This window comes from Telmatherina bonti, assembly GCF_933228915.1.
Source record: "Telmatherina bonti genome assembly, chromosome: 19".
Taxonomy (NCBI): domain Eukaryota; kingdom Metazoa; phylum Chordata; class Actinopteri; order Atheriniformes; family Telmatherinidae; genus Telmatherina; species Telmatherina bonti.
In genome coordinates this window covers 24,420,573-24,443,157 of record NC_136617.1, presented here as the reverse complement: position 1 = coordinate 24,443,157, position 22,585 = coordinate 24,420,573, and the positions used below count along the sequence as shown (strand labels likewise).

The 22,585-nt window shown below is 39.2% G+C and overlaps 2 protein-coding genes across 2 annotated transcripts; one reads left to right on the top strand and one right to left on the bottom strand.

The window, feature by feature from the left end:
- Positions 1 to 1,194: 1,194 nt before the first annotated feature.
- trappc3 (trafficking protein particle complex subunit 3) lies at positions 1,195 to 7,665 on the bottom strand. The gene is made up of 5 exons (XM_079258968.1): positions 7,525 to 7,665; positions 6,265 to 6,362; positions 4,986 to 5,085; positions 3,690 to 3,872; positions 1,195 to 1,888 (listed from the first exon to the last, which is right to left on the bottom strand). The coding sequence occupies exons 1-5, from the start codon at positions 7,564 to 7,566 to the stop codon at positions 1,769 to 1,771; spliced, it is 543 nt and encodes a 180-aa protein (XP_079115094.1). The 5' UTR covers positions 7,567 to 7,665; the 3' UTR covers positions 1,195 to 1,768.
- Positions 7,666 to 8,514: 849 nt separating this feature from the next.
- On the top strand, positions 8,515 to 21,388 carry smap2 (small ArfGAP2; the record flags this gene model as incomplete). The annotated part of the gene is made up of 9 exons (XM_079258372.1): positions 8,515 to 8,617; positions 17,500 to 17,633; positions 18,510 to 18,674; positions 18,775 to 18,834; positions 19,179 to 19,236; positions 19,489 to 19,646; positions 20,462 to 20,642; positions 20,750 to 21,174; positions 21,272 to 21,388. The coding sequence occupies 9 exons, from the start codon at positions 8,515 to 8,517 to the stop codon at positions 21,386 to 21,388; spliced, it is 1,401 nt and encodes a 466-aa protein (XP_079114498.1).
- Between the last annotated feature and the right edge of the window lie 1,197 nt (positions 21,389 to 22,585).

The following is a 22,585-nucleotide window of genomic DNA, read 5'->3' as shown; positions in this document are numbered from 1 at the left end:
GTTGAGAACTTGCCTAACAGCACGCGGAGTTTATTGTACACTCTTGGCTCTTTTGCTGACTTCCACCTTCCGCTCTTGATTCCTTTAAATAATCACTACCCTAAACAGAAGTGGGCAGAGGCAGTAAATATTAATCAGAAATCCTACCCTGATACAGCTTACAATGTACGAAGAGATCATGATGTCTGTCTACTCTTGAGCCAAATCAAAGCTCAAGTCCACACACTGGCAAAGCTCCTCTGCTTTCAACTATATTGTGGATCACCTTTCTATATTACTAACTTGACGAGGACACATTTATTTTATGCTTTCTGGCAGTTTAGGACTCTACGCCCACAAATAAGGTAATGTATATCGCCACACAACATCCATCTTTGGCCAAAAGAGCTGGATGTAGGTTGCCTCGGTTTTAAAGTGGGAAGCAAAACGTCGTGTGGACAGCGACCTCTGGTGGTTGTTTAAGGAATTCTGCAAAGTCTTTCTAAAGCTGTGAAAACAAGACATGGTTTCATGCAATAGTAGCTATAAAATGGGATGTGCAGAGTGGGGATGTTTCCAGCAGCTAATAGTTGACAGATTTCTCTTAAAAAAGAAAATCCCTATCTGCCAATCTCATTATCTGGAAGTATTTTCATCAGTTTGGTACCAGTGTTGTTGTTTTGTTACACAACACCACAAGAAAGATGAAGAATGAGGAAAAACATGGCTAATGTTCAAATGGTATCTAGACCAAATCTTTCCTCCTTTTTTTTTTTTCCTTCTTGTAATGTGGGTGCTGGAGTGATTTGCGTATGTGTGTGTATGTCTGCGTACGAATAGCAGCCTGTGTTTTCTCTTATTGACGAGGTGTGCAGTGGGCCTAACTGGGAAGTTCTGCTCGTTACTTCTGAATGACGTCAAGCCATTCACAGGTGTGATAACCACAACCGTGTACTTCTCCGTTTTCCGCAAACACGCACATGGTTTTTCCATCTATCCTGAAAAAATACAAAACTGCAGCAAGACACTGAAGAAATATCTGACGCAGAAACAAGGTGGCAAATAAGACGCTGTACTTGTGTATGAGCGTGTGAGCAGCTTAAACGTATAACAGATTAAGTAGTGTCAAGTTTCCCAACCACATAAGAAAAGCTTCGAATCACTTCAAATCAATTTTACTTGAGATATTCACCAACATAAATTAACATGCCAGACAATTGGCCGCAATACAGAATTAGATTTCATTAAAAAAAAAAAAAAAAACATAAAACAATCCAGAACAAAACTTCCCTGCCTTGTTCAAAAAGGTACATATATATGTATACATTTATACACAGGCAGATGAAAACATATCTGTCAGAAACCACGATATATTTTAAAGGTGGATCAGTGGGAGAACGTTGTGGTGATGTGTCATTTAGGCACAAAGCTTCAAAAACCATCATCTCTTACAGGAGCACAGGTCAGCAGTTGCCGTCGGTTACGACAGTTGTGCCGTTATGATACCAAATAAGTTTATGTTTCTGTCAATTCAAGCAACAGTAACAGGACTTAACTAGATTCTTGTGAGGTCTTTTCAGTACGTAAATTGGGTATTGTGTGTGTGTGTGTGTGTGTGTGTGTGTCTGTGTGTCTGTGTTAAACCCAACTCACAAACAAGTCAAGCTGCAAGGAATGTATTTGTCCTCTACACGGTTAAGATTTAGCCTCAGTTTGATGGTGAGAATAACGTTCTTCATTCTTGCTTTAGAGTGTAAAAATGTTCCTCGTGCAGGTAACATTGTTTCAATCACTCGTCTCCTGCCGGGAGGTTTTCTTCGATCCTTTTAATGAACTTCATGCGAATTTCTGTGACGTTGTCCCCTCTGAGAGTGTCTTGAACAAACTTCACATCCACCGCCATCTGGACCTACATTGGATTCATAATCAGTTACATTTCCAAAACACAAACACCGCCAACACATTTGCTCAAGACGATCCTTCGTCCTGATGCCTCCGCCAGAGTTTTTAATGAAGCTAATGACCGAAAATCCGATGAAGACTTAAATTCTGGTCAGGTGCTTTCGTTCAGTTGTGACTTGACGTTGTGTTTCACATGAAAGTACATGGATTTATAGGAATAAGAACTTCACAACATGTTTATGTTAAAAGGAAAAGAAGAAATTTCCAAGGACGTCAGCAAAACAGCTTTTGATGCTCATTAGAGATTGCAAACACACTTCTGAAGACTTTGGACTCAACCAGTCAGTCCAGCTGACTGAATGCAAATAGTTGGCTGACAGAGATGATGACTGCAACAGCAACACCTGTACAATTTTAGGAGGTCATAATGGCACTCAAATAAACCACTACACAACTACAGTCCTCTTCCTGGTGTCATCAGCTTAGTAATGAACTCGAACAATGAACAGTAATGGAGGACGAGGCAAAGAGAAAAACACTTGGAGAGCTCTACCAAGCAGCTCATTTCCACACATACTGTGAAGGATCTTTTCAAAACTTCCTTCCAGATCCATACCAAAGATTAAATGGAATCTAAGTCAGACCAAGACCTTTTCTTAAAAAAAAAAAAAAATTACATAAAATCTGGCTAAGTTGCTAACAAACAGACTGAAAAACACGTAAAGGTGGGCATACTCAGACCCTCCTTGGTAATGGCAGTTGTGATGGCTGTGTCTGCAGCCACACAGGTGATATCAAAATGTATCACACATACACTTAGATTTATTTTGTTTAACCATGATTTGATTTACAGACCAATATTTTTGTTAGACATTAGTTTTATGTAGCATCAAAACTATTCTGAAAAAGTGTGCATTTTAGTTTATGTTGTTATGGTATGAAATTTTCATTTGTTTTCTTTTTCCTTTGACTTTCAGTAGCTCCAGTCCCTTGGCAGTGAACCACGAGGTGGAACAAGCTAATTGGAATTTAGGGGTTTTTTTTGTTCATTTAGTCAGGTTTTTGTGTGTCATCCCCTTTGTCTGTTTTTGTTTGGGCTGATCAGCCACTATTTAAGTTTCCCCTTGGGTGTCATTTGTAAGGTCAGTTGGTTTCATTGTGTTGCTTGAGTTACTTCTGTTACAAATTCTTTAATTATCGTTTTGTTTATAGCCTGATTTATTCATTTGTGTTAAAATAACTTTTTCTTTTTTTGGGTCATAATAAAAACCCTATTTCTGAACTTTAATCCGATGCCTGACTGTTCTTCACTGCTTGGCCCATCACACGGTAATCAGCCATTTCTGATTCAGAAATAAAGAAAAGAAAGCAAAAAAACAAAGTAAAACATGGTGGCAGTATTTTTGTTTGCGGCTGTTAGGAGCGCAGGACTTTGTCCAGGAAGTAAGTCTCAAAAGAAAGCAGGAGATGTTAGGCCTAGGTTCAGTCTGAACATTTCATATCACTGTGTGTCACAGAAAACCCACAGATTCACTCATGTGTTGCACTAAAAAGACAAATAGGAATTTAAATAGTGGGCAAATTCTTTTAAATAGGTAAAAATAAGACTGAAATTATTCAATTTGGTCGGTTACACCCTTGGAGTCTAAACATTAACCATTGTCCATTTGTCTTACAATCTGACAAATACAAATGTTATCCATATGTTGTAATTTAGAAGATGTACAGGAGCTGTTGCCGTTTCATCCTTTTTTTATCTGTAAACATTTCCCTGTATTAAAGAAGACTAATTTCAGGACTGGACTTACCATCTCCAAGGCTCCTCTGAGGACTCCACATAGCAGGTTGGAGTAGATAAGCGTGCTGTGGTTATCTGGCAGCTCCACAAAGTCAACCAGTGGGTTATTCTCCAGAATGAGGGAAAATTCATCTCCTGCTGGACTCCAGTTGGTCACACTGGGGGTGATTCCCAGGTACATCTTAAATGCCACCTAACATATAAAAACATGGACAAAGAGGAGTGAAAAAAAGCATAAATGTTCTAAATGTTTAGTTATGATTTAGACAATAATGTGTTTAACTTTGGTACTAATTCAAGAAGACTTTAGTTAAGAGAGAGGAAATTGAGGTATGTGAAATGAACTGGACCTGAAACGTACAATAACTGCGGGAAAACTACAAAACATCTTGAACAAGTAAGTTAGCAGTCAGAGATTACACTAAGCTGATGTGAGATTCTGGACGATTATGCAAAAAGGCCCAAAAACGCCAAACGCCTTGTATTTGACTTGACAAGTGACACATTTTTCTTTTTTGTTTTTTTGTTTTTTTAACTAAAGTAGTAAACATTCATCTGGAGGCACTGCTTCAAAGAAAACCAAATGTCTTTTTTTTTTTATCTATTTGTGTTATACTTGTTTTTAACATGACTATATCAGAACAAATAGCTTCGGTGATTTTATAGTTCAGCAAGAAGTCAAATGATATCATAAGCCGCGGCTCATCGTTCATAGAACTTTCCGAGCTACCATCCCATAGTGCTCCTCTATTTACAGTCTTCACCCTTCTCTCACTATGAACCAATTCCCTGGACTAGTGTGTGATTACATCTGTGGAATGACTCTTTTAACAGGCAAAAGTTGCACTTTGGAAGCAGCTGCAGCGCTGACTACAAAGTCCAAGACCTGCTTTTCTGGTCTACTTGCATCTTATTTCCCAAGGAGCTTTTTGGGAAAACAGATTTCTGTCCAGGAAAACTAGTTGGAGACACAACTCTGAGCCTGCGGGATATTAAGATGCGAAGGAATGTAGTTAATAATGTATTAATAATCCTTCCACAAAGAAATAGCTAAATATGTCAATTAATTCCACAAGAGGTAACATACACAGCAATCAGCATGTGATCCTGGATTAGAAAAATCCAAACTACTTCGTCCTGAAAACCTGATCTACTCAGTCACAAGCATCAGCCCCCCCCCGTTTCTGCTCTGGCACAGAGCATGTGTTGGGATGTTTTGATCTCACTAATCTGTATTTTTTGTCCTCCCTCCACCTTGGGACACATCCACGGTCACGCTTCGATCGGTCTGGAACCTTCCAGTTACCTTAGCAATGACATCAGCCGTTTCTCGGAAATCCTGACACCTGCCGATGTTGGAACGGGCCAAGAAGTCCTCAATCAGACGGACTCCAATGTTATAACCCCTGTAAAAGAAGAGACGCAGACAAAGAAAAGAGAAATGATGTCATCCCTCCTTTCTGTAGTAGAAGAAAAGGACAAAGAAGGAATAAAAGGCCAGAACTGTAGTAGTAAAGCAGTAAAAGTAAAGCCTTATACTTCAGGCTTGCTTTGATTTGATGCTCACATGATAATTCTGATTCGAGTCAAGACAACACATCCTCACTGCAGAGGCTGAATCCAATCAATGAATCCCAATCCTAACACGGTCTGTCTCTGATCTGTTAGATGGCAAACGGCGGACCAGGATATAAAGACTTGTTTCCTTCTGAGGGCAGGTAACGTGTGCCAAAACCTAACTTAAGCTTGGGGTTCCCTCGCAACAAGAGACTTAAAGTACATCCAGTCCAAACTTCTGTCAGCTTAACAGGATGCTTTGCATTTTTGTGTCTATAAATCCCCAGTTTTATCTCAGTTTAATTTGGTAGGATTACTTTATGAACCCTGGCTTCCCTCCATTTTTTTCCCCCTCCATCTTATAAGTAAGTATTAAAATTTCCTTCTTAACCTTTATATTATGTTAAGGGTCAGTTTGACCCATTTCAGTTTTTGTGATGAACAAACTACTGGTTAACCTTTCTTTTTCTTCGTGAAAATTTGTGACTTTTCCTTCTCTGGGCTCATGAACCTTTGAGTGAAATTTGGAGACTTTGATGTGTAGTCGAACATCTGTGCAGCGTTTGTATACAAAGATGATGTTGGGGGTCATTTTGACCCAGACACTTTAGTGTGAGTAAGTCGCTGATTAGAGTAAAAAATGTATCTTTAATGTACTTAAATTTGACTGCTTATTTATGTTATTAATGCTTTAGAATAGACATTCATACGCAGACACCCAGGTGTGTCTTGATGATAAACTTTCTCGCCCCTGTACAGTAAGCCTGAATGAAGATCTTTCCAGCAACATTGTCTCTGGAGACATTTGACAAAAAAAGTGTAAAAGGTTATATTTTGTTACACGGTTGCCATTTAAGAGTACAGTGCTGTTGTATGTTGCAGTAATAAAAGCATATAAACAATTATCTTAAGTTAAATACAGCAATGTACATAACAGAATAGAACCATGATGAAAGGCTTTTTTAAAATACAAAGGCCACTTCTTTTCTGAAAAGTACAATAAATACATGTAATTTAGTAATACTTACATTTTGTCCAACTGTTTATTCACCTCCTCATCATTTTCATAGTCTTTACAAAGCTGAGTAACCAGCGCTCCATATGTCAATGTGAACAGCTCAGAGTTCTGCAGACAAAAACACAAAGCACTTCTTATAGTACAGTTAATGATTTTTTTTTTTTTTTTAAAGTACGTTTTCTACTAAGTTGATATCAATGTTTAGGTATTACTGTTTTACATGTTAAAAACATCACGTTTATGTCTTTCAGGAACTAGTGTGTCTGACAACTAGAGTAAATATTAACACAGATATATAGACCTTGCGATGTTGGCAGGTAGGAAATGTATAACTTTAAGGTGAAAAGAACCATTAGTGGGATGGCTTGTCAAACTATCTTACACTTAACAAGATGTATTATAAGAATAAAGGCAGATCCTCATGTAGAATTTGATTTAAAGAATTTTCTTAAGCCAAAGTAAGGCATAGTGATAATACTAAGACCTGAGTGCAATGTGATTTCTGTCTGTTTGTTTGTTTTTCTTTTGGCTTGTTTGTTTCGTTTTATGTGGGTCTTTCTTTGTTTGTCTCTAATTAATTTTTTTTTTTTTTTTTTTACTGTAATTATTTCTATTATACTTAGTATAATAGAAACCCACACACCATAAAATATAACACCACACTACACATAGTCACGTGTTTTGTTTTTTTGGTTTTTTTTTTTTTTTTTTTTTTTTTTTTTTTGTGTGTGAGTGTTTGTTTGTGTGGTTTTTTTAAAGCTACCCACACAAACTAAATAGTAACGCTTGATTGAATTTAATTTTTACAGCTGATCAGAAGCGTAGTTGGCCAGATACACTTGAAAATAAGATTTTGAGTTTATTCTTAATTAAGCCAAATGTAAGCAGATGTCATGAATAACTGTTAAACATGCATAATGTCGTTTTATGATGGAAAATTATAAATACATTAAGAAGTCGCAGCAACGATGGACATGCACATTTCTATGCTGGTATTTTTTAGCTTGTGTGCTAAAAACGAACTTCACTGTCTCTTGAAGCTACCATGAATGATTAAAATAATAATAATAATAATAAATAAATAAAAGGTTCAAAACTTTTCCATATATGCTGTCCCACATTCTAAACAATGACACATGACTGTCAATAATGTATTAAACTAAAGTTACTCATAAAGTAGCTAGTTGGGGAAGTCATTTTGCTACAGTTAGCATTATGCTAGTTAGGCTGGCTAGGTTAGGCTGCTGTTAATCCTCCGGAAGAGGCCTACCATCTTTTTGCTGTCTGTTGTTCGGTTGGATTGCCTGGACATTGTGGACGGCGTTAAAGGATTACACGGCTGGCGATTCGAGATTAATCCTTTATTTATTTGATTCTTGCAAAGCACTATTTCCGTTAATCGCTGCTTCAGTCACACACTCCCAATGAGATCAAATAACCTAAATTAAAATATAAACTTCCGGTATGACTTCAGAATAAAACGAAAGATCAACGTGTATAAATGGAAAAAATGCAGCGGTTTTAAAGTACAGTGGGAAATCAAAACTTTGCACCAAAACTTTAAAACCAAAATTACAAAACCATATATATTTATATTACCAAGGCTATAACACAGGTGTTATAAATAGGATTTTCCAAACTACATACGAGTGTTAATATTTATTTTGAAGGCTATTGTGCCATACTTCTAGAACTGTTTGTAAATTGACGAAATTTGCTAGTTAGTCGTCTGGTCTTTTCTTTGCCGTTTAACTCGTTAGGCTCACTGTTACCGCCCTCTTGCGTTGTGGAGGGTAACAGCAAAAGAGCAGTACTCTAATTACACCACACGGTGGCAGTAGACTTGTGTCCGTGTTCGTGCGCGCGCGTGTGTAAAAGCGATAGTGGGGAGCTGCTGTAGCAACACTCAGTGGTGGGTTACAGATGTGCTCAAAGTCGTCAGTGCGTTTTGACTCCTGGAAATCACATGGTGTTTTTCTGCGCGCTGCGTCCTGATCGGGGTACACGCGCCTTGAATAACCCGCATGCTGGTTGGCTGAAAGGCTTTCATCCCATCGTGGTAAAACAAACTCACTGCGCTCCCCGTCGAGGAGGAGAAGGAGGAGGAGGAGGAGGAGGAGGAGAACGACGAGGAGGAGGAAGCTGTTCGCGTCACCCAGTCTGCTCACATTGCTTTCATTTTGTGAAGTGCAAAGCTGTCTGACAGTTGTCGGCGCTGACTGTGGAGGAGGCTGTGGAGGAGGTGGGCTATAGTGCAGTGATGACGGGCAAATCTGTGAAAGACGTTGATAGGTATCAGGCGGTCCTCAACTCTTTACTGGCTCTGGAGGAGAACAAATTCTGCGCTGACTGCGAATCTAAAGGTGGGTGATTGTCAGCATCGTGTTTCCCTGCTTCATCCTGTTGATGCCTGCAAATGGCCAGTTTGTTAGTTCACCTTCCGGACCAATTACTACTCTAGGATATGCGGCAATGCACACACACACACACACACACACACACACACACACACCAGCCCTCGACCAATTACGCTGTACTATGGTGCAAGAGGAGACTGGAAGGGGGGGGCACATTCTCAAAAGGCAGAAGCATGGCATGCAGTTACATCATGTTAAGATACCTCAAGCACTGAGATGTTTAAGACGACCTGATAGCTGCAAGATAGTGATTTAGTTGCAACGCTCCTTATTTAAGAGGTGCTTTGTTAATAGTATAAAATAAAGTGAAAATGACTCCAAATTTTGGCATCTTTACAAGACCTTTTTGGGCTTCTGAATCACTATCTGGAAACTGCAGTGCAGGCGGACAGATAGAGATGGAGACACCTGTGCTGACTTTGAGTCGCCCTGAACAGACTGTTCCAGCAGGCTGAGTGCACCCAGGGAAATCTTCCTCACATTGCATTGTTCTGCACTCATAGTGTCGGGCTGCAGCTGTCAGGTGACATGTAATCCTACTTATTTAGGTGATTTTCTGGAGTGGTATATAAGTTTTGGATGTCGGCCCCTTCAGTCTGTATCACCTCAAGGAAGCTTTGACCTGTGCCATCAGGTTTTAGCTGAACTTGTTCTGCCATACTGGTGGATAAACACTGGTGTTTTGGTAGCAAACACACAACACTGGAGACCAAATCAACAAAACTTACTCTGCAAAAGTCCTATCTTATGTTATAGTTATTTATTCTTGTTTTCTTGTATGTAAAGGACAGTTTTTGTTCAATATGTATGGATTTTTTGTACAACTTTTTTGTGCCATTGAGCCGGCCATTCATATATAAGTGCATGAGCCTTTTAATACGTGTGCTGTTCTTAAAGCATGCCATTAGTGTGTAGATGAAATTATGTCGTGACAACTCGTCTTGTCAGACACATGCTTCAGCAGCAAAGCGGCTTGTTATTTAATGTGGGCAGTGAACGCCCACAGCTCATGTTAAAACACCGCAAGCTGTCATGATCGGAGACGCACTGGGACTCTAAAAGCAAAATGTTTGAATGATATCACGGAGCAACTTTTTATGTAACTTTATATTCATGAGAAACTTTCAGTAGGTTACAAGATGGTAAAAAAAAAATTTAAAAAAAAACCCAAATCCCGTTACAACATATATAATCCTCATTGCAGATGTGTTGACTTGCAGATTTATGATGCAAGACCACGATGACTTCTGCTTCATGACTGAAGAGTGATTGATTTGAAATCAACGTGATTTGATGGTATTTTGTCTAAATTAATGGATCAAAACAGTGTTATGTTTACTGCCAGTATGTCAAAACAAACTTGAAGGTCATGCAGCAAATAAACAGTTTGACCTCTTCTTCAAGCTAACCTTCGTGTCAGTGCCCCCACTCAGTTTGGCTTTTTATTCATTTTGACGAAGGCCATCGTCACCCTCTTGTTCTCTCTGGGTCTCTTTTTACTTCCTCATCTGTGTTTGTTTATGAGCCTCAAATCACATAAAATACAGATGAAATTATCTCTGTGTCAGTTAGTCAATCAAAACTTTATTTATAGAGCACTTTCAAATACCACAAGGTAACCAAAGTGTAGTACAAGTAAATAAAATAAATCAACAGTAAAAGCATCAAGCAACAGTTAAATAGACAATATAAGACAAATACACCAGAGCAAATCCAGGCTTAAAAAACAGTGTAAAAAGATAAGTGTGTCTACAGTTGTGTCTTAAATATTTCACTTCATTCTTCATAAAATTCATATATTGAGAAGCTTGAGCCTCTAATGAGTCAGGCAATTTATTTAAACTCACTTTCTAAGCTGAGGGAGAGATAGTTCTGCAGACTTTAGGAAGTTTCTTATTATTTTTTAGCAGCCTGTTGCAAAGATATGCTTCCATTTCTTTAGTTGCATTGACAAAAAACGGCAAAGATAACAAAATTGGCATTTAATGTAATTTTTGCACCAGCAAGGTGATTCCCCACATTAGAGCTAGTAACTTAGCACGTGGAATGTCTCAGTATGGTGTGCAGTTTCTCTTTAAAATACAAGCAGAGACTGGACAAATGTTTACAAAAGAAGAAGCAACATGTCTAAAAAAAAATAAACTGCTGTGGATGAACAGTGTCGGAAAGATTTCCACGACAAAAGGAGAAGAAATCCTACAAACCAAAATCTTAAAGAAGCATCTGATCCTTAAATTGGTCCATGTTAACGGGAAGCTCCATCAGAAATGGTTTCCATTGTAGAGTTGCTGTTGAGAAGCCGTTTTTAAAGAAGGTATGGGATGACACAAAAACCGGACTGGAAACCGTTGGCAGCAGGTCTTACTGAGCGATTATGCCAGAATGGACATTTTCTTTTGTTAACGGTATGGTCAATGCTTACATTTTCAAATATCTTCTTTGCTAAGTTCCCAACAGTGGCTCATCCCTTTCATCATGTGCCTTTTTTATACTAACAAGTAACAAATTCCACTGACAAGGGTCACATACATGGACACATGGGCTGAAAATGGGTGAAAAAAGTAGCTGACTTTACAAAGAATACCTCCAGAAAGCTTGGAAATCCATGATCACTTTAAAAGATTAGCAGAAGTCTTGGTCTTTGCAACAAAACATAAAGAAACTATGAGGTGACTCAAGACATTCGCTAAGAAACTGATGATGTAATGTCAACATTCATGTGGCCTTTATCAGACATGTCTGTGGATTTACAGTCATTCTAACTCTGAAACTGGACCAGTTGTCTTTATTGTCATGCCCTTAGCATTAAACAAGATCAACTTAATTACCTCATTTAGCTATTTCAGACAGGAATTAATGTGTTTTTTGTAACTGTTTGTATTTATTGAGCATTTGAAGATCATTTTGTGTCACGTAGTTAAAATCCAAGCCAGTTTCTCACCGCATCAATTAATTATGGACTTATGATCTATTAGGTATGAGTCGATATGAATAAAAGTGGCTTGATCATTTGTTAATGATGAGCAGCAGGAGTTTGTGATCTGGCATTAATGAATGAATGAATCATCCTGAATTGGATCCTGCATAAGGGAATGTTTGGTACCCTTCAATGTTAGCTACTCTGCAGACTTTCCTTGATGTGTTTTTGTTGGATTTCAGCACAAAAACAACGACGCAGAACATCAGGAGACTGTAGACGACAACAAAGTTTGTTCTTTTTAAATATGCCATGTGATCTCCAACGTTTAGCTAGATTTAAATCGTTGAGGTCACTTGATCACGATGGCTGACGGAGTGTACAACACAAGCTTTTGTTCCTTTTTATATTGCCTTGGGATGATCTACTTAATGAGATATGAATAGAGCTGTAGCAGACGATGATGATTATGTACTTCAGGCAAAGTCATCTCAAAAGAGCGTGATGTGATCAGACTGCAGCTTATCCACACACTTGATTGTTCTAGGACTTCATTATTGTCAGAAACTGCGCGCACGATAAGACGTTCATCACTTTTGGAATTTTAATCGAGGAAATGCAGACAAGGGAAGGCCGTTTTAAGCCGTTCAACTTGTCTTAATCACTGCTCATGTTTGATTTCTCTTTTTCTCACATCCTTAAACTTGTCAGGCATGACTGGTTTTGATTGGCGTGACTGGTCGCGACCAGCAACAGATTGGTCTAATTAGACTGCAGATGAGATTAGGGGCTGAGGGGAGAAATAGCTGAACACATACATGAAAAGGATGCTAAATATCTGAAAATAAATTAAACTGACTATTTCCTTCTATTATTTAGTGATTTGTTATTATCATCAACTTCAACATAGTGGGTGAAAGTGCAACACTAAACAACAAGGCTGCAGACTTGATGAACAATCGCGTATGAATCTCTTTTCCCTCTTTTGGTACTGAAACTGCTGATGAGCAAGTTGATGCTAAGTGCTCCTGGTGTCAGGCAGGTATTTTACCTTCGCTCAGCAGCACGTTTTTCTCTCTCCCTCTCTCTCTCTCTCTCTCTCTAAGAGCACACATGTACTCACACGCGCTGCCTCAAGTGCGTTTAGTCCTTCCTTGTGTCAGGCTTCCAGCCATATGGCTCGCCATGACGTTGGGTCTAATCGTGTTTGCCTTGATATACCGTGCTGTGTGTTTATCCTCTTGGGTGATTGTAGAGGAACTGGTGTGATTTATAAAGCTCAAAATGTGTTTACACCAGCATATAAAAACACACACACATAAATAAAAAGCTCTATCAGACAATCGCCCCATCTGATCTTTCTTCTTCAGTTTCTGTTCCTTGACTGCACTTTTGCTGCTGTGCTTTTTTTTTTTTTTTTTTAATCACTGTACACAAGCACGTGAATGAAAGACAAACAAGAAACATTGTTATGTTTTACACTGAATATCACAGAGTCTTGTTACAATAAGCAGTGGCAGTTGGGAAGGGTAACGTCCCAACTGTGTCTCTTTCATATCCCCATCATGTGTTCTTAACCACTTCCACTTTAAGTGACACTTCTACTGTAAACATTCAGTCCTGCCAGGAAATGATGAATAGACTGAGGTTGAGAAGCAGGTGCATAATGCAGCCGCCACTTCCACCTCTGGCGTCAGTCTAAAGAAGCTTTGTGTGTGTGTGTGTGTGTGTGTGTGTGTGTGTGTGTGTGTGTGTGTGTGTGTGTGTGTGTGTGTGTGTGTGAGTGAGTGCTTCAGCCCACATCAAAGCGTATCTTTTTTTTTTTGTTGTTTTATTGTCTTCTTTGCACTAGTGCTTATGCACACACTGGTTGCCATAGTGATATCACCTGGCTATGTTGTGCTTCCTCCTTCCACTAGCCTTTCGCCCATGTTGCCCTCAAGCCCTTTAATCTTATCCAATCAGAAGGCAGCAGGACCCCAAAGGAGATTTGCTGTTTATTACCCCCTCCCCCCCAACCACCACCTCCACCACACACACACACACACTTTTTTTCAATGAGTGACATCCAGCAAATCCATACTATATATTTTGTGAATTCACATGATTCACAGGTGTAACAGGTGAAGCCAGAAAAGAACGAGCGAGACCCTTTCAGCCCTTACAGGAGTGTTTCCCAAATCTTTTGATGTGTGATCTTGTTCAGCCTCACCTGCACTGTCACAGTCATGGCTGACATGGTAACACAGATGGTGGGAGTTTGTCAGTAAATTATCAATAAGGGTCCATCTGCCTCATTCAGACTGGGACTGGGTCGCCGGGTGGCTTTAGGGATTCTGGCTTGGTTTTTTTCTGCCGCACAGCAAGAGGACGGGAGAAGTGTGTTCATGAGTGTGTGTGTGTTTGTATGGTGGTGGAGGAGGGTGTAGGATCCACTGATGACTGCAGCTCTGTGGGATTAACTTGGTGCTTGCAGAGAGCACCATTTATCCTTGTGGGATCTAAGCTAATGAGCCACATCCACCTGTTCGTGCTTTAGTGTGTGTGTGTGTGTGTAAGTCTTTGGGTGTGTGCATGCACAAATGTTTTTTTGTAACTTGTGAGTTTTGCTCGAAGGCGCTGGTTAAAACACACCCATAGAAAATGACGATGCTAAAAAGTTCTACGTTTGTTTCTGAATTTTCATGTCCAATCAGGGAATCTGTGTTTGTGCACCCACGTGCACACAGCAGCAGGTCATCAACGCGCTAAAGTCCACCATTCGCTGATTCAAAAACTAATTAGAGCATTTATATTTGTTCTTTGACAACATAAACTATACAGTTACATCAGTCTACACTGCAAGGCCAGTTATTTTATGAGTGTGTGCTCAATCTCCTTCCTTTTTTTAGACATCTGTTCCTCCTACTCTCTTCCACTTATAACTGTTAAAAGTACCTGGAGGTGTGCACAGGAACTGGACAGACTTACTCTGTAATGGGTTTTCACTGAAGTACTGCAATGATTAAAGTGGAAAAAAAAAAAAAAAAGAGGCACAATTGTGATTCACTATAAAGGTCTTTTTAAATCTTTATTTTATTCACCTGACAGCTCTTTCACGTGCATGGACAGTAGGGCTACTTTTTTTTTTTTAACTTTCTGTAAATATATTTTAACCGCAGTGCTGATGGTAGCACAAAAAAACAAAAATCTCAAGTTATGGTTGCAGCTCGGTGAATCTGAATTTTCATTTTATCTTGCTAACATGTTCCCTCTAACATGTAGCTATATTCTATGCCTTCTCTTTTATGCACCGTCCATCACAGGAATCAGGAACATGAATATTGAATGTAGTAGCCTGACTATCTGCAGGTCCAGTTCCAGAAGTATTGGGGCACCATGTAAAACATGAATTAAAAATGGAATGAAGTCATCAGCAACGTTGATGAACATATATTTTTATTCACAGTGGAAGAAAGAAAAGTTTTACTGTTTAATGAAAAATGTTAGATTATCTTGATTTCCGCGCCAAGGGGCAAGGGGAACATGTTCATTAAGCAATATTCTATAAATGTGTATGAACTGAAGGGCACAAATAACATTTATAAAGCACTTTTGTCATACCAAACAGCAACGCTAAGTGCTTTGTAGGGTTACAAGAAGATAAAAAAACATGCATAATAAAACAAACCTGTGAATTTCCTCTCACACAGCTGTACATGGATACACGCATATATACACACAAACAGATCTGAATTTTTTAAATGGTATGTTAACAGGAGACATTTTTCTTCTGATTAGAAACTTAATAAAAAAAATACTTGTGTCCATGTAAAAATGCCTTTTGAGTATTAAGCCATTTTATTGCAATAAATGTAGTTTTCTGGTTAGTGTTGTGTTGCTAAATTATGCAAGACTTTCCCTGGAAAACATGCCATCTAGTTGGGAGTATATGTCACTCTAAAACTTGTATGTACCCTTCACCAATGACAGTACCTTTCCACCAGTGCACATTGTCATTGTCCTAGTATACTGTCATTGTCATACTGTTCATGAATACATATCAGGAAATAATAAGTTAAAATGTATAAAAGCTCGACATTCACCACATCTCTAACATTATCTCTAATCTTTGTACAAACACAGCCTGCTACCTATTACAGTACCCAGTATAAAATCTGAAGTGTTGTCCATAACCTCTCAAAATGCTGTAAATAAAGTTTACATCATGTCAGCCATTCCTCTGCAACGCTTCCCTGGAGATCAGGCCTTCGAATGTGAAACGCTCGCTGGTATGCACGTATGTATCAGGGGTTTATCTGTGAGAACAGTTGTAGCTTTATCTGCAGACCATCTGAGCCAAATTTAACATAAATTTTTCAGCCTGGACAAAAAGAAATAGTGGAGAATCTAGTTGAAAAATGATAAATGCAACTGTGTGACAAAGATATGGACAAACAAGGGAGTGGAGAGACGAGAGGAGCAGTGATGGTGTGAATTAATGAGATAAGAAATGGCTGGGGGAGCATGGGGTGGGTGTGTGGTTATTAGGAAGAGAATGCTAAAAGACAAACTAATTCCTGTGTATGGGGAGTTCAATTGGCATTCTCTGTGTTTCTCTGTGTCAGTGCCAGTGTTTACAGCGGTTAAGCAGGCTTTGCAAAGTAATCTACTATTATTAGCCTGCACAGCAGCTAATGCTGCAGCTAGACGGTCAGGCTGATAGGTGGACGTGGGCTGTCTGATGACCCTGTGGTTTTGTCTCTCTTCAGGTTTGTTAACATTTACTAAATTGAAAAAGTAACTCTCAGTTAAGCTTGCAACTCTATAAAAATAAAAAGTAACAAAGTCCAGTGGTTGGCTCTTAAGAGAATTGCTTTTAAAGTTCAGGATGCAGAGAAGACAAGAAGCTGTTCTTTGACTCTGCACCCAAACACATTGTTTCCACAGCTGCCTCAAAGACAAAGGTTTTGCATGTTTTTTTCTCCCTTCTAAATATACACTTCCCTTTTCATTTGCATAGAATGCCCTTTTCTTACACGCTGTGGGCTGAATTCGGCCAACAGGAGAAGAAAAATAATCCAAATCAAAAGCTGTTCTTCCATCTAGTGGTGTTAGGGCCACAATGCAGCAGAGTGATTTGCAGGCTAAAGGGGGACAGGAAGAGGTGGAGGCAAAAACACAGGAGGGATGAAATGAGAGAGACGAAGGAAGAGAATCCAAGTATTCTCTTTGAAGCTGAATGTACTCTTTGAAGAAAGATGCTTGCATAATTTATTTTTTTTAAGAAGTGTTTTTGCATCCCTTCTCTGAGTTGTGTGTTCAGGAATGATCTTGACAGCTCTGCTTATAGAAGAAGGAATCACAGACACAAAAGCACTATATTCAGTTTATATATGCTGTATGCAGGACTGAGAAGGTGATACAAACATCAGATGGATCCATTTATACACATATGGCTGTAAGATGGACAAAATGACTTGTTCAGATAACATTGCTCCCACACACAGGCTCATGACCAAATGAGTAATCATCCCTGCAGGTACCCGGGCTCTGAGTGTGTCTGATGGGTTGTCGATGTATGTGTGTGTCTTATCATACTCCCCCTCTCTCCTCTCAGTCTCAGTTATGTAGGCTAACTCTTGTATTGGATCCTATTATGTGTCAGGACACTGTACGATTTACACAAGATTAGATCTGTTCCCCTCTGAATTCAAACTCAAAATTAAGGTTTCAGGCATGTCTCTGATTAATTCTGGTGTAATAATAGAGTTTTTCTCATAATTTCTTCGGTCCTCCCTGCCAAGTTGTATCACCCACGTAATCTGCCATCCTGCTACACCGCTACATAATCTCATTACCTCCTTTCATTGCCCCCTCTGTACACGCTCTCCTGTAAATATCACGTGTATCCTTGTTCTGTCTCTTCCAGGTCCAAGATGGGCATCCTGGAATTTGGGTATCTTTATTTGTATCCGCTGCGCTGGCATTCATCGAAATCTGGGGGTCCACATCTCCAAGGTCAAGTCTGTAAACTTGGATCAGTGGACACAGGAGCAGGTCCAGGTCAGAAGTCTTGACTGTAAAACTTCAGAGCAACAAACCCAATCCCTTGAACTTCAAACACTTGAAAACTTAAGTCATCAGGCAACAATAGTTATAATTGTTCTGCCCCGATTTCCATCTTAGTCTGAACTGGTAGGATTAAATGTAAAATTTACCAGAAATAAATCTGATAATAGCAAATCATCTGTTCTTATTTTTGTGCTTTATTCTATGCTATGCTAACCTAAGCAGCAGCTAGCTTTGACTTCATATTTAGGATACATGTCATGGTGCTCTTTGCCAGAGAGCATGCAATTTGATAGCAGTCCATATAAAAGGGATTGGGACATTTCATTTCAGCACTTTCTTTTCTTTATAGATGGGATTTTTACAGCATAAACAAAATAAAGCATAAACAGTGATTCGCCATTTCTTTGAACCATTGTTAATTATTGTAGCTTCGAATGGGTTAGCATGCTTTGTCATTATTAGCATTAGCAACTCAGGCATCTTTCTAGACCATGAATCTCTGCAAACTGCTTATCAGCTAAAATTTTTACTCCACTTTACATTCATATTCTGTTAATAACAATACATAATGTGTACTTTATTTAAAAATATCACTGAATATATGCTAAAAAATTTAATTATATTTCATCACAACATAATTTCCTGTTAGCTTCTTGCAGTCCATTGTTAAGACACAATCCCCCTTTTTCCTCTTTCAAAGCCTTTTTTAATAATATTATAGAGTTGGCTGCACAATTATGTTGAGAATGTAAAATAACAAGACCATAGCATAAAACTGTTGTCTTATTTGCATTACTATTTTTAGCAGCATTGTGGACATGTCTCATGATGTTATTTGTGTTTCCCGTTTCATGTTGCGAACCTCAGTGTGTGCAGGAGATGGGAAATGCCAAGGCCAAACGTCTCTATGAGGCTTTTTTACCTGAGTGTTTTCAGCGTCCGGAGACAGATCAGGCTGCAGAGATCTTCATCAGGGACAAGTATGATAAGAAGAAATACATGGATAAGGTTATTGACATCCAAATGCTCAGGGTGAGCGTACATAAACAGATAAAAGATTTTTACCTAATACCCATTCAGCTTTAATGTCCTCATGCTCAACCAGAAAAATCATGAGTTTTTCTCTGTACAGAAAGAAAAGAGTTGTGACAACATCCCCAAGGAGCCTGTAATATTTGAGAAGATGAAATTGGTAGGTCATCTTTCCATGTTCACATACTTTACATCAGAGTTAGTAGCACTGACATAATGTTATCCTTTATTTGTTTAATTTTTAATATTTAACTGCTGCAGAGTAGATTAGGACAGCACTGGGATGAGATTACTGGGTGAGGGTAAATTTGGAGGAGGAAAGGGAATGTCACCAGTGAGGTGAAGGTGACATACTTCATTAAGACCACCAAAGAAAACTGGGTGTAGCTTTTTTCTTCTTGAGTGTCAGTCATTTCACCGCCAGGGAGTTCAAGAAAAATGTTTCTGGATTCAAGCCCATTTTTTGATGCAGAAATGTTGCATTAACTGTATTGATTTTCTCAGAAAAAAGACATCAGCCCGAAGACAGATTCCCAGTCCGTCACAGACCTGCTTGGATTAGGTATTGTATCTCTTTAACTTCACGAATGCACTTCCACTCGTTTAAAATGCATTGTCATTACTACAGTTTACTACTTTAGCATACAGAGAGATCTACTTATGTGTTGCGTATCTGCACCTTAAAATAGAAACGATAGGCATCTACATTATGGTTTAAAATATGAGTTTTGATCAAATAACTTGATTCCAAAATGGCTGATTGATAATGCAGAAAGTTATAATCATTACCGTTCCTCCATCTACTCTCCATTAGATGCCCCAGCTCCAAGCCCTGCGGTGTCTAATGGTGGAGGATGTGTTCCAGACAGTAATGAGAGCCCAGTGGTGTCTAATGCAGCTCTGGCACACTCTGCACTGGATCTCTTCAACTCTCTCCCAGCCCCCTCTTCTGCTTCCTCTACAAAAACCACGGTAGTGGATCGCACACTGCACACACTCTATACCGTCTCTCTGCTGTCTCCAGGCTTTTTGTTTAAATCAGTGGAGCTGTGTGATAGTTTATAAACTTTACATAAATTTCTGCCTGCATAACATGGCACAGACTAACCTCTGTGATGTCACCCTCTGGTTTTGTTTTTGAAGTCTCAAATGTGGCGTCTTCCTGTGAAAATTCATGTCTAATGCCAACAGTGACCTATAATGAATTGATCTTACTGAGACCCTCAAGACATTATTGTTTTTTTGTTCTTTTTTTTTAAACATGATTTTTATTTTCAAATTAAAATAAAGAAGCTCTGTTTTCTGTCTACAAAACATATTTGTTTTTTCTATTTGCGCTTAATAACTATATAACTATATATCAGTCCAAGACAATTAGCTTTATTGACTTTTACCCCATTCTCTTAAGCAGAACAGCTTCAACTTGATGACAGTTTTAGGTTTTAAGTTAAGTCATATGACATGGTATATAAGAAGCTGTTAATGTCTTAAAAATTGCTGTAAGTTCTAAAACTATTGCTTGACTGTACCAAGGAAACATAGTCCAGACTGTTTGAAGCTTTTTCCATCTTGATTAGCATATTTTTTTCTGATTAACGTAAAAGAAAAAACTGCATTCTGACCTAAAAAGAAGATACCACTCACTCTGATTTAATTTAGATTCATTTTCTGTTCTCTGAAGCTCATTTAAAGCATAATTGTAACTGGGCTGTTTCCTTTTTTGTTTTGTAAGCTTGCACCCTTCTCTCTTCGTCTTTAATTTGTCCATCCTCGCTCCCACCCTTCAGCCTGTTACCAGCTCCATGCCTCAGAGCAGAGTGACGGCCTCAGTGCCTGAAAACCTCAGCTTGTTTCTGGATCCGAAACCTAAAGCGGAAGAAGGAGCCGTCAAGAAACTGTCCAAGGACTCTATTCTCTCCCTGTATGCTTCCACCCCCTCAGTGCACGCCAGCAGTATGGCTGCACATGGTGAGAACTACACACAGCTCTCTTGGGTTATATAAGGGCATTCACATGATTAGTCTTGATTATTTACTATTAGATCTCAAAATAATGTCTGTGGTTGTTTTCAACAGGACTGTACATGAACCAGATGGGATACCCGACTCATCCATATGGTTCATACCATTCTTTAGCCCAGATGGGTGGATTGGGAAGCACCATGATGACTTCACAAATGGCTATGATGGGACAGCAGCAGAGTGGTCTCATGGGAGTTCAACAGAACTGCATGATGGGACAGCAGAATAGTCTAATAGGTGCTCAGAGTGTCATGGCTCAGCCTAGCGGGGTTGTGGCACCGCCATACATGACAGGGATGGCCCAGGGCATGATGGGACAGCAGCAAAGTGCACTCATGGTTCAGCAGCAGAATGGCATTATGGGACAGCAGCAGAGTGGAATGATGGCGCAGCATCAGGGTGGAGGTTTGTCCACCGTACCCCACCAGCAGGTTTACGGAGCGCATCAAACTCAACAGCTTCAGTGGAACATTGCGCAGGTGAGTGCGTTAGCTTTGCAGCAGGGGAGTTTTTGAAAGCAATAAATGTGCTGCTAGTAATGAAATGTTTTGGGGTTTTTTTTTTCAAATGAAGCAGCACATGGCCGGCATGAATCTTTACAACACCAACGGCACAATGGGATACGGCAGCCAGCACATGGGAGGGTCAGCAACTCAGAGTTCGGCACACATGACGGCACACGTCTGGAAATGATCACGTATGTCTCAGAATTTAAAACATCTCACAAATGAGGGGAAGCCGTTGGATCAGACTTTCCATGAAACATTTCCTGATGCAAGGGAGGAGAAGGAGGCAGGTGTGAAGAAGATGTGAGAAACAACTACTACCTCTCTTTCTCTCTCCTCTCTGCCCATGCTTCCTCTTGCTGTCATATCCATAGCCATGCTCTGCAGATTTCTGCGTTTGCCTTCAGGACATTTTAGTACTCTGACCAAGACTGAAAAGTTTAGAGGCCACTGGTTAAGACCCTATTTGTTTTCTTGTTTCTAGCCATCATGGGAGAGTGATAGCACAATTCTGCTGTCAGTAGGTGTCAAGTAGCTGCTTTGGTTTTGGAGAAAATTAGTGTTTTTCATACAGCACAGGCTGAGCACTGAGGTTAGCCTAGCTTTAATATTTTATATGACCAAACTGTACCGAAACAAGGCAAAAATGAGCAAAAGACAACACAACAGTGGATAAGTAGTATTCCTTTCTGTAAACTATGCGCTTACAAAGTTTAAAAAAGGTTGCAACACTTTAGTAGAAAGCATGTTTGAAGGAGCTACAACTTAGCTAGTCATCAAGCGTATAGAGATTGTTACTCAAAATATTTACTGAAGTTATAAAATCCATGTTTGAGAGAAATTTAAGACGTTTAAGTTGACAGAAACACCAAAGATGTTTGCTAAGCTAGGCTAATCTCCCTTGCATAGATGCTAGCAAAATGGTCCAAACCGCCATTACTATAGCGCAGCAAGTAAACAATAAACTTACAAAAGGCATAAAGGTAAAGACGACACAATCCTGTAATGTTTTCAAGATAGATTTATTATTTTTTTATTTGGTTTTTTCTTATTAAATATTTTGTAAGGTTACTTAGGCATGTGCACTGATCTGAGTCTTTCAGCTTTTGTTTGGGGGAATCTTTCCCACAAAAGGCTTTTAGTCTGTAAGTTAACATCTCACCACATATTCCTATCATATTTTGATAATGCGTACTGTGTTGGACATTGGAATTCCTTGCGCTTAAACTCTTGATGTATTTATTGTTTATTTTGAAATGTATTCAGGATTTTTAGCATCCAGCCCTTTGCTACACAGATGGAAGATGTTCCACCTCCAACTTTGACATTCAGCAGACCACCAAAATCATCCGGTTTGCTTTAATGTTTAGTTTTTTTGTTATGA